Below are 25,302 nucleotides of genomic sequence, written 5' to 3'. Positions count from 1 at the left end.
GTGACAGGAGGAAGAGGAGAGGTGACAGGAGGAAGAGGAGAGGTGACAGGAGGAAGACAGGAGGAAGAGGAGAGGTGACGGGAGGAAGAGGAGAGGTGACGGGAGGAAGAGGAGAGGTGACAGGAGGAAGAGGAGAGGTGACAGGAGGAAGAGGAGAGGTGACGGGAGGAAGAGGAGAGGTGACAGGAGGAAGAGGAGAGGTGACAGGAGGAAGACAGGAGGAAGAGGAGAGGTGACGGGAGGAAGACAGGAGGAAGAGGAGAGGTGACAGGAGGAAGAGGAGAGGTGACAGGAGGAAGAGGAGAGGTGACAGGAGGAAGAGGAGAGGTGACGGGAGGAAGAGGAGAGGTGACAGGAGGAAGAGGAGAGGTGACAGGAGGAAGAGGAGAGGTGACGGGAGGAAGAGGAGAGGTGACAGGAGGAAGAGGAGAGGCGTCAGGAGGAAGAGGAGAGGTGACGGGAGGAAGACAGGAGGAAGAGGAGAGGTGACGGGAGGAAGAGGAGAGGTGACGGGAGGAAGAGGAGAGGTGACGGGAGGAAGAGGAGAGGTGACAGGAGGAAGAGGAGAGGCGTCGGGAGGAAGAGGAGAGGTGACGGGAGGAAGAGGAGAGGTGACAGGAGGAAGAGGAGAGGCGTCAGGAGGAAGAGGAGAGGCGTCAGGAGGAAGAGGAGAGGCGACAGGAGGAAGAGGAGAGGTGACAGGAGGAAGAGGAGAGGTGACAGGAGGAAGAGGAGAGGCGACAGGAGGAAGAGGAGAGGTGACAGGAGGAAGAGGAGAGGCGACAGGAGGAAGAGGAGAGGTGACAGGAGGAAGAGGAGAGGCGTCAGGAGGAAGAGGAGAGGCGACAGGAGGAAGAGGAGAGGTGACAGGAGGAAGAGGAGAGGTGACAGGAGGAAGAGGAGAGGTGACAGGAGGAAGAGGAGAGGCGACAGGAGGAAGAGGAGAGGTGACAGGAGGAAGAGGAGAGGTGACAGGAGGAAGAGGAGAGGTGACAGGAGGAAGAGGAGAGGTGACAGGAGGAAGAGGAGAGGCGACAGGAGGAAGAGGAGAGGTGACAGGAGGAAGAGGAGAGGTGACAGGAGGAAGAGGAGAGGTGACAGGAGGAAGAGGAGAGGCGACAGGAGGAAGAGGAGAGGTGACAGGAGGAAGAGGAGAGGTGACAGGAGGAAGAGGAGAGGCGACAGGAGGAAGAGGAGAGGTGACAGGAGGAAGAGGAGAGGCGACAGGAGGAAGAGGAGAGGTGACAGGAGGAAGAGGAGAGGCGACAGGAGGAAGAGGAGAGGTGACAGGAGGAAGAGGAGAGGCGACAGGAGGAAGAGGAGAGGCGACAGGAGGAAGAGGAGAGGTGACAGGAGGAAGAGGAGAGGCGACAGGAGGAAGAGGAGAGGTGACAGGAGGAAGAGGAGAGGCGACAGGAGGAAGAGGAGAGGCGACAGGAGGAAGAGGAGAGGTGACAGGAGGAAGAGGAGAGGCGACAGGAGGAAGAGGAGAGGCGTCAGGAGGAAGACAGGAGGAAGAGGAGAGGTGACAGGAGGAAGAGGAGAGGTGACAGGAGGAAGAGGAGAGGCGACAGGAGGAAGAGGAGAGGTGACAGGAGGAAGAGGAGAGGTGACAGGAGGAAGAGGAGAGGCGTCAGGAGGAAGAGGAGAGGCGACAGGAGGAAGAGGAGAGGCGTCAGGAGGAAGAGGAGAGGCGACAGGAGGAAGAGGAGAGGCGACAGGAGGAAGAGGAGAGGCGACAGGAGGAAGACAGGAGGAAGAGGAGAGGTGACAGGAGGAAGAGGAGAGGTGACAGGAGGAAGAGGAGAGGTGACAGGAGGAAGAGGAGAGGCGACAGGAGGAAGACAGGAGGAAGAGGAGAGGCGTCAGGAGGAAGAGGAGAGGCGACAGGAGGAAGAGGAGAGGTGACAGGAGGAAGACAGGAGGAAGAGGAGAGGCGACAGGAGGAAGAGGAGAGGTGACAGGAGGAAGAGGAGAGGCGACAGGAGGAAGAGGAGAGGTGACAGGAGGAAGACAGGAGGAAGAGGAGAGGCGACAGGAGGAAGAGGAGAGGCGACAGGAGGAAGAGGAGAGGCGTCAGGAGGAAGAGGAGAGGCGACAGGAGGAAGAGGAGAGGTGACGGGAGGAAGAGGAGAGGCGACAGGAGGAAGAGGAGAGGCGACAGGAGGAAGAGGAGAGGTGACAGGAGGAAGAGGAGAGGCGACAGGAGGAAGAGGAGAGGTGACAGGAGGAAGAGGAGAGGCGACAGGAGGAAGAGGAGAGGTGACAGGAGGAAGAGGAGAGGCGACAGGAGGAAGAGGAGAGGTGACAGGAGGAAGACAGGAGGAAGAGGAGAGGCGACAGGAGGAAGAGGAGAGGTGACAGGAGGAAGAGGAGAGGCGACAGGAGGAAGAGGAGAGGCGTCAGGAGGAAGAGGAGAGGCGACAGGAGGAAGAGGAGAGGTGACAGGAGGAAGAGGAGAGGTGACAGGAGGAAGAGGAGAGGCGTCAGGAGGAAGAGGAGAGGCGACAGGAGGAAGACAGGAGGAAGAGGAGAGGCGACAGGAGGAAGAGGAGAGGCGACAGGAGGAAGAGGAGAGGCGACAGGAGGAAGAGGAGAGGTGACAGGAGGAAGAGGAGAGGTGACAGGAGGAAGAGGAGAGGCGTCAGGAGGAAGAGGAGAGGCGACAGGAGGAAGACAGGAGGAAGAGGAGAGGTGACAGGAGGAAGAGGAGAGGCGTCAGGAGGAAGAGGAGAGGCGTCAGGAGGAAGAGGAGAGGTGACAGGAGGAAGAGGAGAGGCGACAGGAGGAAGAGGAGAGGTGACGGGAGGAAGAGGAGAGGCGTCAGGAGGAAGAGGAGAGGTGACAGGAGGAAGAGGAGAGGTGACAGGAGGAAGAGGAGAGGCGTCAGGAGGAAGAGGAGAGGTGACAGGAGGAAGAGGAGAGGTGACAGGAGGAAGAGGAGAGGTGACAGGAGGAAGAGGAGAGGTGACAGGAGGAAGAGGAGAGGTGACAGGAGGAAGAGGAGAGGCGACAGGAGGAAGAGGAGAGGTGACAGGAGGAAGAGGAGAGGCGTCAGGAGGAAGAGGAGAGGTGACAGGAGGAAGAGGAGAGGCGTCAGGAGGAAGAGGAGAGGCGTCAGGAGGAAGAGGAGAGGTGACAGGAGGAAGAGGAGAGGTGACAGGAGGAAGAGGAGAGGTGACAGGAGGAAGAGGAGAGGTGACAGGAGGAAGAGGAGAGGTGACAGGAGGAAGAGGAGAGGCGACAGGAGGAAGAGGAGAGGTGACAGGAGGAAGAGGAGAGGCGTCAGGAGGAAGAGGAGAGGTGACAGGAGGAAGAGGAGAGGCGTCAGGAGGAAGAGGAGAGGCGTCAGGAGGAAGACAGGAGGAAGAGGAGAGGTGACAGGAGGAAGAGGAGAGGTGACAGGAGGAAGAGGAGAGGTGACAGGAGGAAGAGGAGAGGTGTCAGGAGGAAGAGGAGAGGTGACAGGAGGAAGAGGAGAGGCGTCAGGAGGAAGAGGAGAGGTGACAGGAGGAAGAGGAGAGGCGTCAGGAGGAAGAGGAGAGGTGACAGGAGGAAGAGGAGAGGTGACAGGAGGAAGAGGAGAGGTGACAGGAGGAAGAGGAGAGGTGACAGGAGGAAGAGGAGAGGTGACAGGAGGAAGAGGAGAGGTGACAGGAGGAAGAGGAGAGGCGACAGGAGGAAGAGGAGAGGTGACAGGAGGAAGAGGAGAGGCGTCAGGAGGAAGAGGAGAGGTGACAGGAGGAAGAGGAGAGGCGTCAGGAGGAAGAGGAGAGGCGTCAGGAGGAAGACAGGAGGAAGAGGAGAGGTGACAGGAGGAAGAGGAGAGGTGACAGGAGGAAGAGGAGAGGTGACAGGAGGAAGAGGAGAGGTGTCAGGAGGAAGAGGAGAGGTGACAGGAGGAAGAGGAGAGGCGTCAGGAGGAAGAGGAGAGGTGACAGGAGGAAGAGGAGAGGCGTCAGGAGGAAGAGGAGAGGTGACAGGAGGAAGAGGAGAGGCGTCAGGAGGAAGAGGAGAGGCGACAGGAGGAAGAGGAGAGGCGACAGGAGGAAGAGGAGAGGTGACAGGAGGAAGAGGAGAGGCGTCAGGAGGAAGAGGAGAGGTGACAGGAGGAAGAGGAGAGGTGACAGGAGGAAGAGGAGAGGTGACGGGAGGAAGAGGAGAGGCGACAGGAGGAAGAGGAGAGGTGACGGGAGGAAGAGGAGAGGCGTCAGGAGGAAGAGGAGAGGTGACAGGAGGAAGAGGAGAGGTGACGGGAGGAAGAGGAGAGGTGACGGGAGGAAGAGGAGAGGTGACAGGAGGAAGAGGAGAGGTGACGGGAGGAAGAGGAGAGGCGTCAGGAGGAAGAGGAGAGGTGACAGGAGGAAGAGGAGAGGCGTCAGGAGGAAGAGGAGAGGTGACGGGAGGAAGAGGAGAGGTGACAGGAGGAAGAGGAGAGGCGTCAGGAGGAAGAGGAGAGGTGACAGGAGGAAGAGGAGAGGCGTCAGGAGGAAGAGGAGAGGCGACAGGAGGAAGAGGAGAGGCGACAGGAGGAAGAGGAGAGGTGTCAGGAGGAAGAGGAGAGGTGACAGGAGGAAGAGGAGAGGTGACAGGAGGAAGAGGAGAGGTGACAGGAGGAAGAGGAGAGGCGTCAGGAGGAAGAGGAGAGGTGACAGGAGGAAGAGGAGAGGTGACAGGAGGAAGAGGAGAGGTGACGGGAGGAAGAGGAGAGGTGACAGGAGGAAGAGGAGAGGTGACAGGAGGAAGAGGAGAGGTGACAGGAGGAAGAGGAGAGGCGTCAGGAGGAAGAGGAGAGGTGACAGGAGGAAGAGGAGAGGCGACAGGAGGAAGAGGAGAGGTGACAGGAGGAAGAGGAGAGGTGACAGGAGGAAGAGGAGAGGCGACAGGAGGAAGAGGAGAGGTGACAGGATGAAGAGGAGAGGCGTCAGGAGGAAGAGGAGAGGCGACAGGAGGAAGAGGAGAGGCGACAGGAGGAAGAGGAGAGGTGTCAGGAGGAAGAGGAGAGGTGACAGGAGGAAGAGGAGAGGTGACAGGAGGAAGAGGAGAGGTGACAGGAGGAAGAGGAGAGGTGACAGGAGGAAGAGGAGAGGCGACAGGAGGAAGAGGAGAGGTGACAGGAGGAAGAGGAGAGGTGACAGGAGGAAGAGGAGAGGCGTCGGGAGGAAGAGGAGAGGTGACGGGAGGAAGAGGAGAGGTGACAGGATGAAGAGGAGAGGTGACAGGAGGAAGAGGAGAGGTGACAGGAGGAAGAGGAGAGGCGTCAGGAGGAAGAGGAGAGGCGACAGGAGGAAGAGGAGAGGCGTCAGGAGGAAGAGGAGAGGTGACGGGAGGAAGAGGAGAGGTGACAGGAGGAAGAGGAGAGGCGACAGGAGGAAGAGGAGAGGTGACAGGAGGAAGAGGAGAGGCGACAGGAGGAAGAGGAGAGGTGACAGGAGGAAGAGGAGAGGCGACAGGAGGAAGAGGAGAGGCGACAGGAGGAAGAGGAGAGGCGACAGGAGGAAGAGGAGAGGCGACAGGAGGAAGAGGAGAGGCGACAGGAGGAAGAGGAGAGGTGACAGGAGGAAGAGGAGAGGTGACAGGAGGAAGAGGAGAGGTGACAGGAGGAAGAGGAGAGGCGACAGGAGGAAGAGGAGAGGCGACAGGAGGAAGAGGAGAGGTGACAGGAGGAAGAGGAGAGGTGACAGGAGGAAGAGGAGAGGTGACAGGAGGAAGAGGAGAGGTGACAGGAGGAAGAGGAGAGGTGACAGGAGGAAGAGGAGAGGCGACAGGAGGAAGAGGAGAGGCGACAGGAGGAAGAGGAGAGGCGACAGGAGGAAGAGGAGAGGCGACAGGAGGAAGAGGAGAGGCGACAGGAGGAAGAGGAGAGGCGTCAGGAGGAAGAGGAGAGGTGACAGGAGGAAGAGGAGAGGCGTCAGGAGGAAGAGGAGAGGTGACAGGAGGAAGAGGAGAGGCGTCAGGAGGAAGAGGAGAGGCGTCAGGAGGAAGAGGAGAGGTGACAGGAGGAAGAGGAGAGGCGTCAGGAGGAAGAGGAGAGGCGTCAGGAGGAAGAGGAGAGGTGACAGGAGGAAGAGGAGAGGTGACAGGAGGAAGAGGAGAGGCGTCAGGAGGAAGACAGGAGGAAGAGGAGAGGCGTCAGGAGGAAGACAGGAGGAAGAGGAGAGGCGACAGGAGGAAGAGGAGAGGTGACAGGAGGAAGAGGAGAGGTGACAGGAGGAAGAGGAGAGGTGACAGGAGGAAGAGGAGAGGTGACAGGAGGAAGAGGAGAGGTGACAGGAGGAAGAGGAGAGGCCTAGAAGACTCCTGACCAGAAGCAGGAAGTTTCTCAGTAACTGAAGACATAAATTTACATATTAAAGACGTTTTCTTGCTGATTCAGGGAACTCAGGGTATCCAGGGGCAGAGCTAGAGGGGTGGCCAGGGGGGCACCAGTATCACTACACCAGTTGGAAGTAAATGTTGAATCATTTCCCTCATTACTCAACCTTATAACCATGTGGACATGTGACTGCTCAGATCTACAGGAGAACAGACTACATGTAATGTTAGCATGAAGCTACGTAGCAGAGCTAATCTACATTCTGGGTTAGATTAAAGAAAATGAGGGGAAATATAGTTTTCAGAGAGTTTCATATAAACAGGAGGCGAGCAAGGCTGCTAGTTGGTTTGAAAGTATCTTCAACATGTAGAGAACTACATCCTGTAACCAGCCTGATTCTGTTGAGGAAGACGTAAGAATGAGGAGATTTCCTGACTTTTTAATAAAGATGGAGGGTCCCCCAGCGTGGAGCTCGCCATGCAAGTCATTGTTTCTGATCACATCGACCTCTACAAGCTCAACCTGAACATAACTAATATTGTCAGCTACTCAGAGAATCTAAAGAAATCTCTGTATGGAAGCGACAGGGCAACATGGCCGTGACCTTTGATCCCTCACTGCATTAAAAAACGACATCACTGTGTAGACGATGCGTGGGCTCAGGAACTCTACAGAAAACCAGCGCCAGTGAACATAGTTCGTTGCTACGTCTACAAGTTAAAACGACCACGCAAAGCCAAAGCCAGACATCCTGCTGGAACATTAAATGTCTTGTTTTCATTGAGCTGCGATGGACTGGCGACCTGTCCAGGGTGTACCCCGCCTCTCGCCCAAAGACTGCTGGGATAGGCTCCTCCCTGACCCGTAATCAGACTGAGCGGAACGGATAGTAAAGAAATGAATGTTTTTATGGTCTATTTGCCTGAATATGGGATCAAAAATATTTTCAAATCATTGTAATTAGAAAGCAAGTCTTTATCATGACTAATTTCATTTCATTTCATTATTATTATTATTATTATATTTTATTTAAATATTTAAGGTTTGAAATAAAGAATTGAGCTGAAACTGTTTTTGTTAATGCTTTGCACGATGTCCTAACTTCATAGCATTGGGGTTGTATATGCCCCCCCCCCACACTGAGCCGACATCTTGGGAGACTGGTAGCGGTCCCGGACCAGGAATGTTGTAATAAGAGACAATGACAATGAGCAGGATGATGCAGCGTGGCGTTTCAGATCTTACATCCCACAGAGAAGAGCGCGGCGGTCAGCTGGAAGATGCTGTAGATGAGCGGGAATGCAAACATGACTTCCAGCTCCTCCGGTTTGAAGGACAGCTGGACGATGGTGCTGCACAGCTGGGAGTTCTGGAAGCCGGTCTCCAGCGCGATGGTCCGGCATCTGAAAGAAGGAAGGGATCATAATAAAAACATGAAGGTTAAATTAAAACTTTTTAAAACTGTATCAGAATTCACAACCAGGTTTTCTGAACTGCCCCCCACCTGTCCCAGGGCTGACCCACAAAGCGGGCCAAGAGGAAGCCCAAGCCAAATCCAACAAAGGGGTAGATCGTTCCAATTATCCACAGAGAGGGAGAAATGACCCAGGAAGACTGGTACAGGACCCCTCCAACCACGGCTATGATGATGATTAGACCAAATCCAGCGATGGACCCCACCTGTGGAACGCCAGACTTTGATCAGAACCAGGTTCGGGACTTCCCACCGACCCTCTTTACAAGAGTCTGCATGAAAATGTGGAGCGTTCCTACCTTGAGAATCTTTTTGGCTAAGTTGGGCCACCGTCGCTTCATATACATGCCTGCAGCGATGGGGATGAGCAGAGCTGCCAGCGTGATGCCTGAAAACATAAAACAGTGTGTCACATGACCATAGTAGCCAATCAGATGTCATGAAGAGGACGTTCTGTTTTAATGTTTTACTGGTTTAATGCTGCGCGTTGAGCACAATGTTTTATTTTATTTTATTTTATCAACTTATTTTACGTTATATTATATTATATTGTATTATATATTGTATTATATTGTATTGTATTATATTATATTATATATTATATCTTATAATATAAAATAAAAAAATTATATATTATATCTTTTTTTATTTTATCTTATGTTTTATTATGTCATTTTATGTTATATTAATATTATATGTTATGTTCTGTTCTGTTATGTTATGTTATATTGTATTATATCATATATCTTATCTTATCTTATCTTATATTATATTATAGTTTGATTCATGAGGCCCTTTTGATAAACATGTTAATGAACATTGTATAATCAGGATTTTTTTTCCTTCAAACAGTCAAAAGTATCGGTATGTACATCGATGGAAAAGAACCATAATCTAATGGTATTGTATCAAGAAGAAGAATTTTTGTATTTCCACATGATCTGAAACATAGTTTAACTTTTATGTTCTGTTTATTATTAACTTTTCCGCATAAATGAAATTTCTAATCGAGCAAGATATGATAAGATAATTTTATTGTTTATTTATCATCATATATATATGTATATATATATATATATATATATATATATATATATATATATATATATATATATATATATATATATATATATATATATATATATATATATACATATATATATATATATATATATGTATATGTATATATATGTATGTATATGTATATATATATATATATATATATATATATTGTGTATTATGATTTATTAAAGCTTGGTAATATTCACATTTAATACAATATACTGAAATAAACTGAAGCTACGGTGAATAAAGAGTACAACCTGCCAGATAACTAACTTCATCTTTGTTACTGAACTTCTGTTTCAGTTTTTTATTTAACTCAGCAGTTTGCTTACCGATGCTGTCAAAGGGGATCTTAATGGCGTCGCTGGAGGTCCATGTAGTGGTGTAAATAAAGAGACAGAGCGGCATCATCCCCAACGCCAAGATGGAGGAGCAGGCCGTCATGCTGATGCTGCAGAGAACAGATCACAAACACTTCATCCATCCTGCAAATTGATCTCATCCCAGAAGCAGAAACAGTCATGTGACATATCTCCTGTCCGACATGTAAACACACCAGTGTTTAAAACAGGTGTGTGTGTGTTTGCGTGTGAGAGAGACAACTGTGTTTAAATACTCAATCAGAGCTCTTCAGTAACTGAGGACGGTTCATACTTCCTGTTCCTCTGAATCACTGTGTTCCTGAATGCATCTGCATGTTTCCAGCACGGCTACGCCTGCTGTTTGCGTTGCTATGACGACACAGACATTCTCCATCTGCTGTTTGCAGCTTTCTGTCGGTTTACGGCTCATCGCACCCTGTTCACCCAAACAGGAGCATCGTTTTTATCTTTCTATGTCGATACTAGAACGAGTTAAAACACACCTCAGCTCCTGGATGGAGGAGGAAGCTGAGGAAAACTGGGATGGAGGTGGAAGGAGCCAGAGGGACTATTCAGAAAACATGGTAAACTCATCACACACATGGCTACACTGAACGGAGAACGAAGAATTCCTACATTTAGATTCAGGACTTGTGCAGGAAAACGTTCAGAGCTGGAGGTGACGTCTCACAGTGGAGCCATTTCTGAGTTTTACTGCAACTGGGTCCAGACTGCTAAAAGTGTCCAAATGTCCTTTCAGAGGAAACACACATGAAGACATGCCTGAGCTGGGGGGGGGGGGGGTCCCAAAGCGGGCTGGATTGTGATCAAACTTCCTTCGACTGGATTTTTATTTTATCTTTTATAAAACCCTAAAATGTTCCTACACACTGTTTGTGGCGGTAAATCTGGACCTGCAGGACCGGTAGCCCAACATGTGTCCTTCTCACCTCAGGTCCATGTCTCCATCCAGCCAGTAGCAGATGATGTTGGAGCCTGAGCCTCCCGGACAGCAGCCCATGATGATGATGGCGACAGCCTGCACAGGTAGCACCCCGAAGGCGAGCGCCAGGGCGAAGGCCGTGAAGGGCATGATGCCAAACTGGCAGAGGAAGCCGATGACGATGCCCCAGGGCCTCTTGATGTGGCCCCACAGCTTACTGGCGTCCACGGTGCAGCCCATGGAGAACATGACCATTGCTAGCATGACGGTGAGCACCGTGCTCAGCACCAGGCTGAGGACGGCGTTGAAGTCGCTGGGAGGAACGAGGCAGTTGCTGCCAGAACAGACTGTGGCTTCGGCGTCACAGGAGCCCATGACTGCTGCCTTCAGGGACATGCTGGACGACGTGAAGGAGGAAGAGGTGGAGGTAAATCTGCAGATTAGATTCCAGGGAGCAGCTGCAGACGTCCCTGTCTGGGACGATGATGAGGATGAGGAGGATCACCACCTTTTATATCTGCTCTTCTGCAGTCACATAGAATTGGGTGGGAAAAATCAGGTGAGAAACAAATAAAAAATTAAGCAATAGTTGGTGTTTTATGGGGTCAGTGTTCAGAGGCACATGCATATAAAAAGAAAATCATCTGAAATAGAAGATGTGATTGCTCCATGGCTCCAGTCTTTTACGGCATCTCGGCCATTAAAACTTTATTGGCCGGCCTTGTCGTGCCGTATCCTCGCTGCTGCCAGCACCAAGGAAAGATGTCAGGTAACATCAGGCACACAAGCTGCACATTCCTTACATAAACGAACCCCTTTGCCCTCCTTTTATTGTCGTTTTAGACATAAACTACAGTCTGTGTGGAGGACAGATAAGCAAGTTTCTATCACTCCTTTAATTCCACCTTAACAGAAACACTTTGAGTAAGGATGCAAAAGACACACAGAAGAAATAGAAAAATCATTTCTTTTCTGCATTTCTGTGTTTCAGCGTGTGGATCTGATTCTCTCAGACCAGGACTGGACTTCCACAAGCTGAACGTGCTCAGATCACTGTTCATTTCTACTTTAAGCTTTCCTTCTGAAGGACATGGGAGTCATGAGCACGTTTGCATTCACTGGTTTAGTACATTTTTGTTCTGTGATGTGTCTTTACCTCATGTTGTAAAACAGTAAAATGTAACAAAAAGATGTTTTATTGGCTCTTTAAGGCCAGTAGCTGCGGCTGCATGTGTCAGCCGGGGAAACAATAAGAGTGTTTCAGTCTCATTTAATCCAGTGTCAGAAACGTTCTTACCTTCAGAGCTCCATCGGTGTTGGTTGTAAAAGAATAATAGCTAACTTTGTAGTTAAAGGACAACCAGCTGACGGACACCTGAAGACTTCACTCTGAATGGCTCACTGCTGCAGGATTACACATGAAGTACGGCTAAAAGGACGGCTTTCCACACAGATTGTTATTCAGATGACGGAGATGGGCCACATCGGGCACCATGGAGCTGTTGGCTGAAGGTGCAGCGTGTAACATCTCAGACAGAACAGGTTCATTAACATTTTCACAATGAGAGAAATAACTATTACATCATCATCTCTCTTTCACAACAAGAAGATGCACACGTGTTGTATCTGGTCACGCCTCTCTCTTATTAAACTTTCTTCTTATTAAGACTTTATTGTGGACAATCCAACTTTATTCTGTAACTGTGGAAAAGAAAAGAAAAAAGAAAGCTTACATTAATTTTCTCAGTGTGACTTTAATACTCACTCATGTATTTACTGATATATAAAAACCTCGTCCTCCCATCTCCTCTGGGCAGGTTGGGGGGGGCTGTTCAGCTCCAAATGGGGTCCTCTACCAGAGTCCTGGGAGGCTCCTCTTCAGTATCTCAGCTGTTCCTAGGACTGATCTCTTCTGGACGGAGATGTCTGACGTTTCACCAGGTATCCGTTGGAGCCACTTCTCCAGTGTGGGGGACACGGCCCCCAGTGCTCCCATCACTATGGGTACTACTGTTGCTTTCCCCTGTGGTGGAAAATACTCTGGTCTTGAGAAGTTGTAATACATCTAAGAGTCAACTGTCCTCTTACAATGAACATTTTATTATAAACTAATACAAGCACACGCTGGAGCTTGGAGAGAGAACTCTCTCTGCAGATGCTGAAGTAACACCCGATTATAAACCATGCTTAACTCCTCCTAGTTGCTGGGCACACCACAGAAAACAATCATTCTCTTCCTGACCTTTAACCTTAAGCAACTGGTCAACCAAGCAGTTGACAAAAACAGATGTCCTGCAGGAAACTCTTCCTGTCTCAGACTTTGTCTGCACATTCCAGACAAGGATCATATAACTTAAAAAAAGCTTTGTGCATTGACACAAAACACAGCAGGATCACAGCAAATCAATGCATATATGTCTAATACTTAATTCAAACCAAACTCATAATAATTTCTCCAACACTCTCCCTCCTCTTGGTCCTACAGGACCAACAATAAGAAGAGAAATTGTTATCAGAACGCAAAAATACATACAGAAGACAACATTCTCAAAACATCAGGAGCCTCATGCCTATAAGGTTTTAAAAGAATCTTTCAGAAATTACAATAGTGAGGAGCCATTCACTTCAGCTTCTTAATCTGAGTCTAACAATAAATGTAAGAAAAGTGGAAACAAATCATTCCTCTTAGGGGGTGACAGAGGTGCAGTGAAGACACTGTCGGCGTTCTGGTGGGACTTGGCATATCACAGTCGCAGTGGAGCGCTTCTTTCACCTTTCACTGATCTTGCTTGAGAGCGAAGGCTGGTCTTCAGGTGTGAGAGTAGACTATCTCACTTACCCACGCAACCACAGGGATTATTCTGCCCTTTGTTGGGTGGTGCGTTATTCGTCCATAACTTCAGACTGAAGAGCTTCAGGAGGTTCAAGCAATCTGTAGTGCCAAGCAGCTCACTCTGCAACCTTTACCACTGTCTGGGTCGTCAGGAGAACCTGAAATGGCCTAAACCATCGATGTTGGTTCCAGCGCTGATGTTTAAAGCTTCTCATCAGGACAAAATCTCCAGGCTGAAGTGAATAGAGCTGCGTAGATGCTGATTCATGAAGGCTAGCTTTCACCTGTGTGCAAATGCCTGAAAAGGGTTCTTACGAGGTTAGGACAATATGTTAAAACATTACTTTCACACAGAGCTGTGTCTGAACAGGCAGTCTTGGAAGGAACCATGCCCACTTGGGTGAGGGTCCTGCAAAAAGAATCACAAAAAGGCCCATGTTTCCATGTTACGCATGCGCATGTACATCAGAACCAGAAAAAGTACTTTTGGTCCAAGGAAGACCTGAAAAGAGAGCCAGAAGGAAATTTCCCCGTCTGCAACCTGTGGGAGGAAAACATTCAGGAAAATGGCATCCAGAAAGTCATTCATAAGAGAGCGCCAAAACATAGACTTGTTTTCAGCTAAAGAATAAGCTCAAGTAACGAGAACTGAGACGGGAGAGCTGCAGCCGCCACCGCGTCACAGTCAGAGCAAACAGCATCAAAAGGAAAATCAAGTCAGGGTCAACTAGAGGTCGGTCAGGGGCCAGGCCTGGGGGGTGCAGAGGATAGTCAGTTTAAGCTAAACAGTCATGGAGTAAATCATGAACAATACAAAGCAACAGTTAGGGCCACTCGTTTATCTGGTAGGTAATCATTCAAAGTAACCAAATTCATTTAATTAATTATTGCAAAGTTCCTATCAGGTAGTCTCATCTTAACCAACAACCAGAAAAAATCCTCTAGTACTGCATAGCAGGACATGTGTCAAACTGGACTCCCAGCAGTCTGACCAACACTTATCCATGCTGGAACTTCCTTTCTGATTTACTGCTCGTGTTGTTTATGTCATGTCTGCTAAATGACAGAAGCAGAACCAAACTGAAGAATCTCTGCAAATATTAAATAAAGCTCATTCAGAACTGTTGATTTAATCAGTAATGTAGTCTAGTTTAGTCTCATGGTTTACTCTGATTTGTCTCTCTCAGACTCCAACAGACCCATTCAGAAGCAACACACACAAAACTGAGATCATGATAAGACTGGCTTTCTATTCCAAATATATTGTGAACATAAGCATAAGCATAAAGCAACAAGATGTAAAACCATCTTTAACAGCTGGACTTCAGGTACTGAACAGCCAGAGACCTTCAGGTCATAATAAAGCTGTTTGTTTTCTATTTACATTTGAACTAAAGCAGCATTTAGAAACAAACTTCTAATACTGATGGCAAAACTGTTTTCATCTACAACAACACGACACACGCATGTACGTGCACACACTCACAGCAGCACTTCTTCCTTAATGATTTTAATGCAAACGTGTGTCACAGAAAAGGCCAAGGCTAACGGTTTAGCATAGTTAGCTTAACTTTGGAAGTATCAATACTGTTACAAATAATCTGCCTCATATTCATGTTATTTTGAGGACATACAGGGCTTAAATGACTTGTTTGTTTACTTATTAAGCGTGTTAACTAAGAGACTGGTCTGTTTACTGGCAGCCATCGCAAGAGTTGCTTCTACTCTTTAAACAAAAATCATCTGATGTGTATTTTAACCACTGAGCATATCTGCTTTAATTCAAAATAATGAGTTCAGATTAGGGATAAAACACCAGCTGTCAGCAAATAAAACACGGAGATTGTTGTACTTGTGTTGCATTCACTGAAGTCGGGAAATTACAAAGCTACCTTCTTATTTAATGTCATACAGCGGCTTATTTTTTCTCTTTTGACATCTATTCTGTCTCAAACATTAAAAACTTAGTATTCATCACTTTTTTTTTTAAATCTATTTATTTTCCTATAAGGCACAGCGTGCCAGAAGTTGACTTGTCTGTATAAACTGTTCAGCTTCCCTGCAGCAGAGCAGAGATGTCTGTGTCATTGTTCAGTTGCAGAAGTCTGCAGGAGTGCAAAATTTTATGCATGCTCATAAATGTGGTATAAAGCTAAGCAGAAACAGTGAGTAAATGTTTGGTTGTAGGGCCTCATTCCTTGGCCTGGTCTTGTGGATAATCATTCAGCTCGTATCACTCGATCTGCTCAGGAGTCAGACGCGCCACAGCCACCATGCTCTCCTCCAATCAGCATACAATCAGAAATTCATGCCAGGAAGTGCCCGACACATGTTCATCAAAGCTTCCTGGTAGATAAATCAGGTTCATATGTGTAATTAATTAAGAGTAACATGTAAAGGATCAGAGAGTAGGCAAAAGTTCCAGGAAGCAGATCCAGGTTTTCCACAGAGAACTGAGTGAACCCAACAGTCTTTCTGACAGAATCAGGGTGCAGCTTATTCCAGAAAACATCATCTGATTCTGTAGTCGGGGTGAGATTCGTGCTGCCTGCCGGCCACATCCGTTAGTCTTTTACTTCCAGAAAATTCCACAACTGAAACACAGTCTGAGGACAAGGAGGATCCATCACCTCCAGAGGTCAAAGGTGAAAATCCAGCTCAAATGTCCACCATAGAAGCCATATCCACACTGTTCACAGTCACAACCAGCAGGGCTCTGCCAGACCCTCTGGTTCTGGGATCTCCGGGCCCCATCAGCAGCGGCCGGGTCCATGCAGCCACATCTGCATATCAGGTTCTGCTCCAGGACTCAGAGCTGACACAGAAGGGAGGTGGAATGATGCTGTAGGTTGTAGGGACCGTTTCTGCTCCAGTCTCCTGACTGACCACATGTGTGACACCCAGAACCCTGCGGTGACCCGGATCAAGAACTCACTCTCCCCCAGCCCCTCCTCTGAATCCCCTCAGGCAGGATAGACAATTTTAGGACCCTGTGGACCAAGCTGCATGCTGACAAGGGTTTAGAAGGGAAAGCTGCAATGCGTCCAACACCATACAGCAGATGAGCTTTTGAGACTGAACCATTTGGTCATGTGGTGTATTTTCTTCTCCAGTAAGGGGAAAATAAAGATCATAGCCTCATAATTATAATATGATTATAATATGATTTTCTTCTGAATCCTGTGGCAAACATATTATGTGGACCATGTTCTGTGCTGTGAACATCATGTAACTTGAATATTACATTGTAATTGTGTGTGTGAGACTATATTGTCAGTGGATTCATAACTCAGTTCTCTCCTGGGAAAGCTGAACATGATCTTGCTAAGAAGATACACTTGTTCTGAGAACTTCTCTTCTCGCCGTTAGCTCACATTTAACTAAAGTGAATTTATTGCAAGAGAAATTTACTCTAGCAAAGTTACGTTGGTTCACCATTCCTATTTTAAGGTCAAGAATTTTCTCTTTTTTCCCTAACATTATGCTTATTTTCAGCATCCTTCAGCTGCATTATTTATTTCCAGTTTATCTAAATTTATTTAGACATGCTAGGTGTAAATTTATAATAGCAGTAGTAAAGGAATAAAAATCACCTTATGAACATCTGAAAGGGAACAGACAGAAACCTAAGTTTATTGCCTACACAATGTACAGTAATTTAACAGAATAAGTCCCTAATACTATAAATCAAATCTCTCACATTTCAGATTTTTCGTTCTTAATATGTTGTTGCTCTTTAAAATGTTCTCAGGTGATAATAAAGAATGCTTTTCCTTAGGAAAAGGGTTCCACATTCATACAGGGAGTGGCTTTTATGCTCTTATAAAAGCTTTAGGAAGAAAAGCACAAGCAGCTATTTTACACAGGATTTATATGTTTGTTTCTGCCTAACATGCTATGACATCATCTCCTTCAGTGAGCAGAAGGCCTTTAATGAACACACTCTTTTCCTCACTTCCCTCTCTCATACATTTTTTGTTGTTTGTTTTTCTTACTGCAGTAAATTAGATTTTACACAAACAATTCACTCCAACAGTTGGATGAATGCATGTGAATGGGTCATGCCCCCACGTTTGTCTACCCCCACACAAGCTTCTAGGCTCTCCTGCGAGAGTCCGGTGTGGCTTCACAAGACGTGGTTTTAATTCTCCACACAATCAGTCCAATCAAGTTTAACACAGGACATTTTACACAACCACCCCAGTTTCCCCTCACATGAAGACAGAGATTTCAACTTCTTAATGGTGCTGTACATCAACCTCCTACTGCAAAGGAACTAGTTCTGTTTGCAGCGGATGTACACAGAGGGTCAATCCCACACCTTTGTAGAATTATCAGGCAAAATTCTCAATGTCTCCAGAAACCAGCCCACACAGTTTCTTCTCTGTTCCTCCTCACTCAAGATGGCTTTCCTCTCAATTTTCTAACTCAAGGTTGGCCTGGTCTTGCTTCTCGAGCTCACAGGACGTACTGACTAATTTACTGGTCTCGGTCTTGTAACTCACAAGATTTACTGGTCTGGTCTTGCTACGTCTAGCTCACAGCACTTATGACTTGGTCTTGTTACTCACGATTTTTAACTTAAACTTTAACCTAAACTTAACTTAAACTCACAGGATTTTATTTATGACGTCAACCTGATCTCGTCTTAAGTTATTCTCTTATCCCTTGAGTTATTATTTCGATGAGGAGGTGAGGAGGAGAATCCCTGTCACAATGAGAATAATGAAGACAATTGACCACAAAACAGAAAAATATTGTGATTATTAATTAAGATATTGATTATTAATTTGTGATAAATTTCTAGTAATGTTTGACTCCAGTTTGAGTCTGAATAACACTTCTCACCATTGCCTTTTCACACTGGTTCAGAAGGAGTCCTGGCGTAGTCGACCACGGGTGGGAGAAAGACGTCCTGTCCTCTGAAATTCTCTAATTGAGGTTCTTAGGATGAATCTGTGGATTCAGGTGGCCAACCCGTCTATCCCCAACCTGGGCGGACTGACGCAGGATCCCGGACGAGCCCCCAAAAACTGTGGTGGAAAATACTCTGGTCTTGAGAAGTTGTAATACATCTAAGAGTCAACTGTCCTCTTACAATGAACATTTTATTATAAACTAATACAAGCACACGCTGGAGCTTGGAGAGAGAACGCTCTCTGCAGATGCTGAAGTAACACCCGATTATAAACCATGCTTAACTCCTCCTAGTTGCTGGGCACACCACAGAAAACAATCATTCTCTTCCTGACCTTTAACCTTAAGCAACTGGTCAACCAAGCAGTTGACAAAAACAGATGTCCTGCAGGAAACTCTTCCTGTCTCAGCCTTTGTCTGCACATTCCAGACAAGGATCATATAACTTAAAAAAAGCTTTGTGCATTGACACAAAACACAGCAGGATCACAGCAAATCAATGCATATATGTCTAATACTTAATTCAAACCAAACTCATAATAATTTCTCCAACACTCTCTCCAGGCCTTCTCCAGGTCTTCCTTGAGGTCTTGGTACGTCTCCAGTTTCTCCCTTTTCCTGATATTTCCATCATTGGGGATGGATCCATCGATCACTACGGCTTTCCTCTGCTGCTTCTCCATGATCACTATGTCCGCTTGGTTGGCCACATCCATTTTATCTGTCTGGATCACACATACAGGGAGAACATACAAACTCCACACAGAGAGGCCACGGTTCACACAGCACATGGCTACTGTTGCATCCTGGATCTCCTACTGCACGTTGCTGCTGTACAAGCAGTCAGAAAATGGTGAACTCCATGTTTATATTTACTGTTAAACTTCATTGTTCCATTGTCAGAAACTGTAAAATCATTGGTAACACTTTACAATAATGGTACAATAAAGTCATATACTTCAGTAATGTGTAACTCATGATGAACTAATGCATTAATTAATTAAGACTTTATCATGAGTTCCTGTTGCTCATCATGAACTGATGATGTTCTCACTGATGATTCATGTGCTCACTTGACCCCTAATTGATCATCAACTGATGAACATTAGTTTACTGTTAATTCATCAATATGTTTTTTATTCATTAAATGCAAGATGCACTCAAACATATTTATTTGGGTGAACATGTCATGGTTTGGACTATTTGTGTCTTAGTTTCAGTCCTATTTTGTAGTTTTTACCTGTTTAGTTCCCGTGTCTTGTTTCTTGTAAAGCCTTTGTTCCTGTCCATTTGATTCACCTGGTCTCATCATTCACCTCACCTGTTTGCCCAACCAGTCTACATGTGCTTTGTGGACCTGGAGAAGGCATTTGACCGTATCCCCTTGGAGCTCCTGTGGGGGGTACTCCGGGAGTATGGGGTACCGGACCCCCCTGTAAGGGCTGTCCGGTCCCTGTACGACAGGTGTCAGAGCTTGGTCCGCATTGGATTCGTAAGTCGGATGTGTTTCCGGTGAGGGTTGGACTCCACCAAGGCTGCCCTTTATCACCGATTCTGTTCATAACTTATATGGACAGAATTTCTAGGCGCAGCCGAGGTGTTGAGGGGATCCGACTTGGTGGCCTCAGGATTGGGTCTCTGCTTTTTGCGGATGACGTGGTCCTGTTGGCTTCATCTGGTCGTGATCTCCAGCTCTCGCTTGAGCGATTCGCGGCCGAGTGTGAAGCGGCTGGGATGAGAATCAGCACCTCCAGATCTGAGACCATGGTCCTCAGCCGGAATAGGGTGGATTGCCTTCTCCGGGTCGGGAGTCAGGTCCTGCCTCAAGTGGAGGAGTTTAAATATCTCTTGTTCACGAGTGAAGGAAGGATGGAGCGTGAGATCGACAGACGGATCGGTGCGGCGTCTGCAGTAATGCGGACTCTGTGCCGGTCTGTCGTGGTGAAGAAGGAGCTGAGCCAGAAGGCGAAGCTCTCGATTTACCAGTCGATCTACATTCCTACCCTCACCTATGGTCATGAGCTGTGGGTCGTGACCGAAAGAAGGAGATCTCGTATACAGGCGGCTGAAATGAGTTTCCTCCGCAGGGTGGCCGGGCTCTCCCTTAGAGATAGGGTGAGGAGCTCGGTCATCCGAGAGGAGATCAGAGTAGAGCTGCTGCTCCTCCGCATCGAGAGGAACCAGTTGAGGTGGCTCGGGCATCTGGTCAGGATGCCTCCTGGACCTCCCTGGTGAGGTGTTCCAGGCACGTCCCTCTGGGAGGAGACCCCGGGGAAGACCCAGGACACGCTGGAGGGATTATATCTCTCGGCTGGCCTGGGAACGCCTCGGGATCCCCCCCACAGAGTTGGCAAATGTGGCTGGGGAGAGGGAAGTCTGGGCTTCCCTGCTTAGGCTGCTGCCCCTGCGACCCGACTCCGGATAAGTGGCAGAAGATGGATGGATGGATGGATGGATGGATGGATGGATGGATGGACATTCCCTCACAATAAGCTTTGCTTTACCTTGCAGTAAGGAATAATTTAATTCTAATTTAATTCTACCACACAGCAAACCGGCACTTGTAATAAACAGTTAATTAATAGTAAACTACTGACATCATTCACAGACAAAAAAATGGAAGATGGTGTTTATTTATTATCTGTCAACCTGGAGAATCTGTCAAGTTTATCACGCCATGTTGGCTTTCATTGTTATTCTTAACATGGTCACCCTAAAGCCGTGGGCTGAAGCCCAGGGGCCCACAGAGTTTAGGGGCCTATCATTGTGGGGACAAAATGACCTAAAACTCCAGTTGTTCTATAAATTGTAAGTTCTCCTGTCAATCAGTCTCTTATGCAAATTTGATACTGCCAATTCAACCCAACCCCCCCCAAAAAAAAAGCACTAAAGAGTAATTTCATTGAGACAGTGGATGCATTTCCAGCGAGGTATAGATGTATTTTCTGCATGTCTGATTCAGCCCGTGATCTTTTTATTTATTCTCCTACCTGCTGAGCTGTTGCAGCAGCCTGGAGCACACCACACACATGCACACAGCAGCAGAATATACGCTTAGGAAGCAGCAGGGTCCGCAGCCGTGCTGCTTCTCATGCAGGTAAGACTAGAATAAGTTGATGGATTTGTTGCTACTCCTGTTTTAAAAGATTTGCAATGAGGATTTAGAAATACTCCCTAAATATAGCGACGGAGTAGCTCAGCTGGCAGCAGTGGGGAGCAGTGGAGGTCAATTTGCCTGGATTTAGCTTCAGATGATCTATAATCAACGTTCTGTGTCATGCTCGGCCATGCTTCCTTGTTCATCCTTCAGCTGAGCTCCAGATAAATGAGATGGGAAGTGTGTAATTATGTGACATTTCACACCCTACCAGCAGGGTATCGGATCACTGGCAGGGCGTAGCTGTTAACTGCCTGGATCTTGTTCTTGCCACTGAGCTGACTTCTCAGTACGTGCCTCAGTCCTTGCAGGTATTTAGCGGTGGCAGCTTTCCTTGTGGCTTCTTCATGGTTGCCTTTTGCTTGTGACATGCCTAGGTACTTTTAGCTTTCCTCCACATCTGTTATCCTGCCTCTGGGAGCGCAAGGCCCTCCGTCTACCTTCCCCCTCTTTGTTACCATTCAGCCACATTTCTCTGGTCTGAATGACCTTCCGATGTCCCTGCTGTAGATCCTGGTGGTGTGGATCAGAGTGTCAGTTGCTACGTTTACATGGGAGTTTTAATTCCTCTTTAATTCTGAATAAAAGTTAATTCTGCTTTAAACTGATAAAAAAACAACCATGTAAACACCTAGTTCCTCATGCAAATTTCTATTTCTAAACCTTCATTCCGCTCTAAGTTAACTCCGGTCGTTCTGAGCATGCTCGTTACCTTGTCCTGTCCCGATGACGTTGTTTTACCTCCCGTGTTCGGTGGTCTATCTTTCTTCTCCTCAGTTGCTGCAGAAAGTGAAGTAGTATGCTGGTGTTGAGCTGCTACTTCACATTTATAATAAAAATAGCAGTGAAAGTGTAGTTTTTACAAGTTAGGACTAAGAAGACGAGAAGCAGGGAGCTAACTTTGTTCATTTCTGGTATACGTCATACGTCATGCACACCTTCTGTCCAATCAGAACCCTTCCCAACCCGCCGCTCTAAAGAGGAGCGAGGACGTGTTTCATGTAAACCTTCATTCAGAATTATTATTTCATGTAAACTCAAAGGAGAATACGTCAGAATTATTTAATTCCCCATTATTAATTGCGAATTAAAAACATCATGTAACCGTACCAAATGTCTCCCTCATCCTTAGTGTGGTGAGAGAGATCCTCTCCAGATGTCAGCACTTAGTGCGGATCACTTGGCAACCCCCAGGCCGATCTGTTGGACATGAAGGCCGTGTCTGCACACAGACATGTCGAGCTGTCTGTCCTCAGCTCGACCAAACCTGAGCGCACACCTCCGTACCTGACTTCTGGTGCTCCTGCTGGATTCTTCGCAGTACTGCTGATCACATCTGCCCCTACACACACTGACTAGGACAGGTTGTTTTAGATAAATGCCCTTGCGGGTCTCCTGCAGCGCCTTCTGATCAGAACTTTGCTGCTCGGTCTGTATTTCTTAATGACCGCTGATCAGGTCAGAGTGAAGAGAAGTGGGCATGTCAGTAGATTAAAAGTCATTGAGGGGAAAAAGCATCAAGCTTTCTTCTTGACAAGGGAACAATGTCTGATCGGTAAGTGGTCGCTGGATTGCTCATCATTCTGTGTGGCTGACACGTTGCTCCATGCATCACAGGGACTGAAGGTCTGGTGGTGGCTGATCATAGCAAGGCAAGCTAGGAACTGTGCTGTGGTTTAAGGTGTTTAAGATGAGCTGCAGGAACGCGGCTCCTGCTTTTCCCTCATGGTCTGCCTCGGCCTCATCGAGTTTGTAACGAAGGCTCTCAGACTGTTGCTGGTTTACAGCTGCATTCCAGGATCTATGAGGCACTGATGACTCAGGCTTTCTGGTAATCAATCCAAGCAGTGGTTTGTCTGGTTCTGTGGTCTCTGACAGTTCTGTCAACTAGATCAGCTCAGTCCTGAGTGTGTGTTTATCCAGGGTGGGTGGTGGGAGTGTTGTAGAGCTGGACAGCAGCAGGCGGGAACAGCTTTCATATCGTACAGAGGGAATAGACGAGTCTGCTGCTAAAGCTGCTCCTCAAACTGTGCCGTGTACCACGGAGGGGATGGGGGTCATTGTCCCTGATTGGCAGCTTTCTGTCCCTAACCCCCTCCTCCAGAGTGGAGCGCCTGATGATGAACTCGCCTTTCTGAGTCCATCCTTTGCTCTGATGCTCGCCGCAGCAAAGAGGAAACTCACAGCAGACTGAAAACATTTGGATTCTTGTGCTGCAGACATGGAAGGACCTGAGTCTCTGCAGGACATAGAGAAGACTCAGACCCTTAAATACAGCATCAGTCTTCATAGACCACTCAAGCTTGAGTAACTCCCAGAGACTTGTAGGATATAATCCTTTCCACCATTCAGTGCATACTGGGGAAGGTTGGGGTCCATTCCTTCCAAAGTCCACCACCGTCTCCTTTGTTTTGTCCACATGGAGCAGCAGATGGTTCTCACACAACTTCACAAAGTGGTCCCCCGTACTCCTCACACTGCCTGTCCTCGGCTCGACCTACTGGGTTGTCATCTGAAGAGTTTTGCAGATGACAGCACTCTGCGCTGAAGTCGTCCGTGTAGGTGATGAAGAGGAATGCGGCGCTCCGAGGTTCCTCGTGGTCGCTTTGACTCATGACAGTCAAACTGAGGTCTTCCTGTTGGTGATTTATTCAACCAGGGAAGCATCCGTGTTCTCCAACTTCTCCCTCTCTTGCAGGTTGGATTGTGTTGAAAGCACTGAAGTCAAAGAAAATGATGTGTACAGTGGTGTTGGGTCCAGCTAGGGAAGAACAAGCTCTCGGCAACAGATGAGTAATTGCTGGGATGCACCGATACCAGCATCGGTATCGGCTCAATACCAAGCATGTGTACTCGTACTTGGTATTAATAAAAGTGGACCGATACCACACTAGTCAAGCTAGTGCAGATGTGTTTGACGTGTTTTAAAAGAAATAAATGCCTTGATGTTGGAATGTGACATTTTTTGTTCCACTAACCAGTGATCCTCACTGCTGATTCAACAAGAGCTACACTCAGTATACCAAGACAAGAGGAGAGCCGCCACCCCCCCAAAAAGCGTTCCCCCGCTACGTATCCTGCTGCGTTGCCAAATCAGTAACATTCAGTTTTTTAGTAAGGAATGGTTATCCTAAATATTACATGGCGTAATGGCATATTGAAAATACAATAATGCCTCCAGAATGTGGGCGTTTCTTTTTCATTATATATACGGAGCTACCGACGGAGCAGCTCTTTGGTGGAGTTCGCTGCAGCTGAAATCAGCCAGAACTGGCAACTCTGACAGGGTCAGTTAGGGCCGTTAGGACAACAGAGTTTCTGCAAGCAGCCTGCAGCTCTTGTTAGTGGAGAGAACTGCAGCGTTGAGGATCATTATGACTTGTTTAGATGCATTTTCAGAAAGCCAGCGGCTGCTTCACGAGCCGCAAGGCAAGAGTCAGAGAGCCGCATGCGATGAGGAACACGGCACTAAGAGCTGGATGTTTGTTCCAAAACCACACATTTATAGTTGTATTTAGGTAAAATGTGACAGATCTGAATAAAACTTGTTGAAATTGTTGGATCTGTAATGTTATTATATCTGTATTGGTGAGGTAACTTCAGAAAGGACGGGTCATTTATTTCAACCTGATGAAATCTTACACAGTTATAACAGTAATGATAACCCTAGTCACAATAATGTTCACATAAACACATTTGGTATCAGCAGATATTCAAATTTCAGATATAGGTATTGTATCAGAAAACCCAAAAAGTGGCTCGGTGCAGTCCTAGTAATTGAATCATCAAATCCAAGCGAAGGCTGGTTTCCAAACAGAAGAGGGTCTTGTGATGCAGCCATCGTGAGGTCAGAGCTGCAGGCCTACAGACCTTTAATACTAGATGCCAGTAGTCATTACACACAGGACCTTTAGGGGGTTCCATCCAGAGACGAGGAATCGAGTTTGATGCTTGGACTCAAGTTGCACTTAAGCCACATTTCCAGCGACTTCAGGCGTGGCTCCGACTCAAGATTCATAAACAATCTTCTTTCTTTTTCATGATTTTCTCTTTTATCTGCTGTCATGTTTCCAGACGTAATGCTGACGTAACGTCACACAAACACAGAAATCAGTAAAACTGGCTTTTAGCTGTCATGCTAAATACTCAGATAGAGATTAAACTAAAGAGGAGGCCCTTCCAGGTTAAAAGCATTTATTTTCCCATGCACCTCTGCAAGCAGCACAGTAATCTTT

General features: G+C 47.4%; 1 protein-coding gene across 1 annotated transcript in view; it reads right to left on the bottom strand.

The window, feature by feature from the left end:
• Positions 1 to 10,556, bottom strand: part of slc10a2 (solute carrier family 10 member 2) — a gene marked incomplete at both ends in the record, with an annotated part of 28,233 nt that extends 17,677 nt beyond the window's left edge. Inside the window, 5 exons of the mRNA XM_079254783.1 lie at positions 7,562 to 7,719; positions 7,821 to 7,996; positions 8,090 to 8,178; positions 9,188 to 9,306; positions 10,168 to 10,556. Coding sequence (XP_079110909.1) covers positions 7,562 to 7,719; positions 7,821 to 7,996; positions 8,090 to 8,178; positions 9,188 to 9,306; positions 10,168 to 10,556 — 931 coding nt within the window. The remainder of the gene's footprint in view (positions 1 to 7,561; positions 7,720 to 7,820; positions 7,997 to 8,089; positions 8,179 to 9,187; positions 9,307 to 10,167) is intronic.
• Between the last annotated feature and the right edge of the window lie 14,746 nt (positions 10,557 to 25,302).

This window comes from Telmatherina bonti, assembly GCF_933228915.1.
Source record: "Telmatherina bonti genome assembly, chromosome: 15".
NCBI classification, from domain to species: domain Eukaryota; kingdom Metazoa; phylum Chordata; class Actinopteri; order Atheriniformes; family Telmatherinidae; genus Telmatherina; species Telmatherina bonti.
This window is presented reverse-complemented; position numbering and strand designations above follow the sequence as displayed.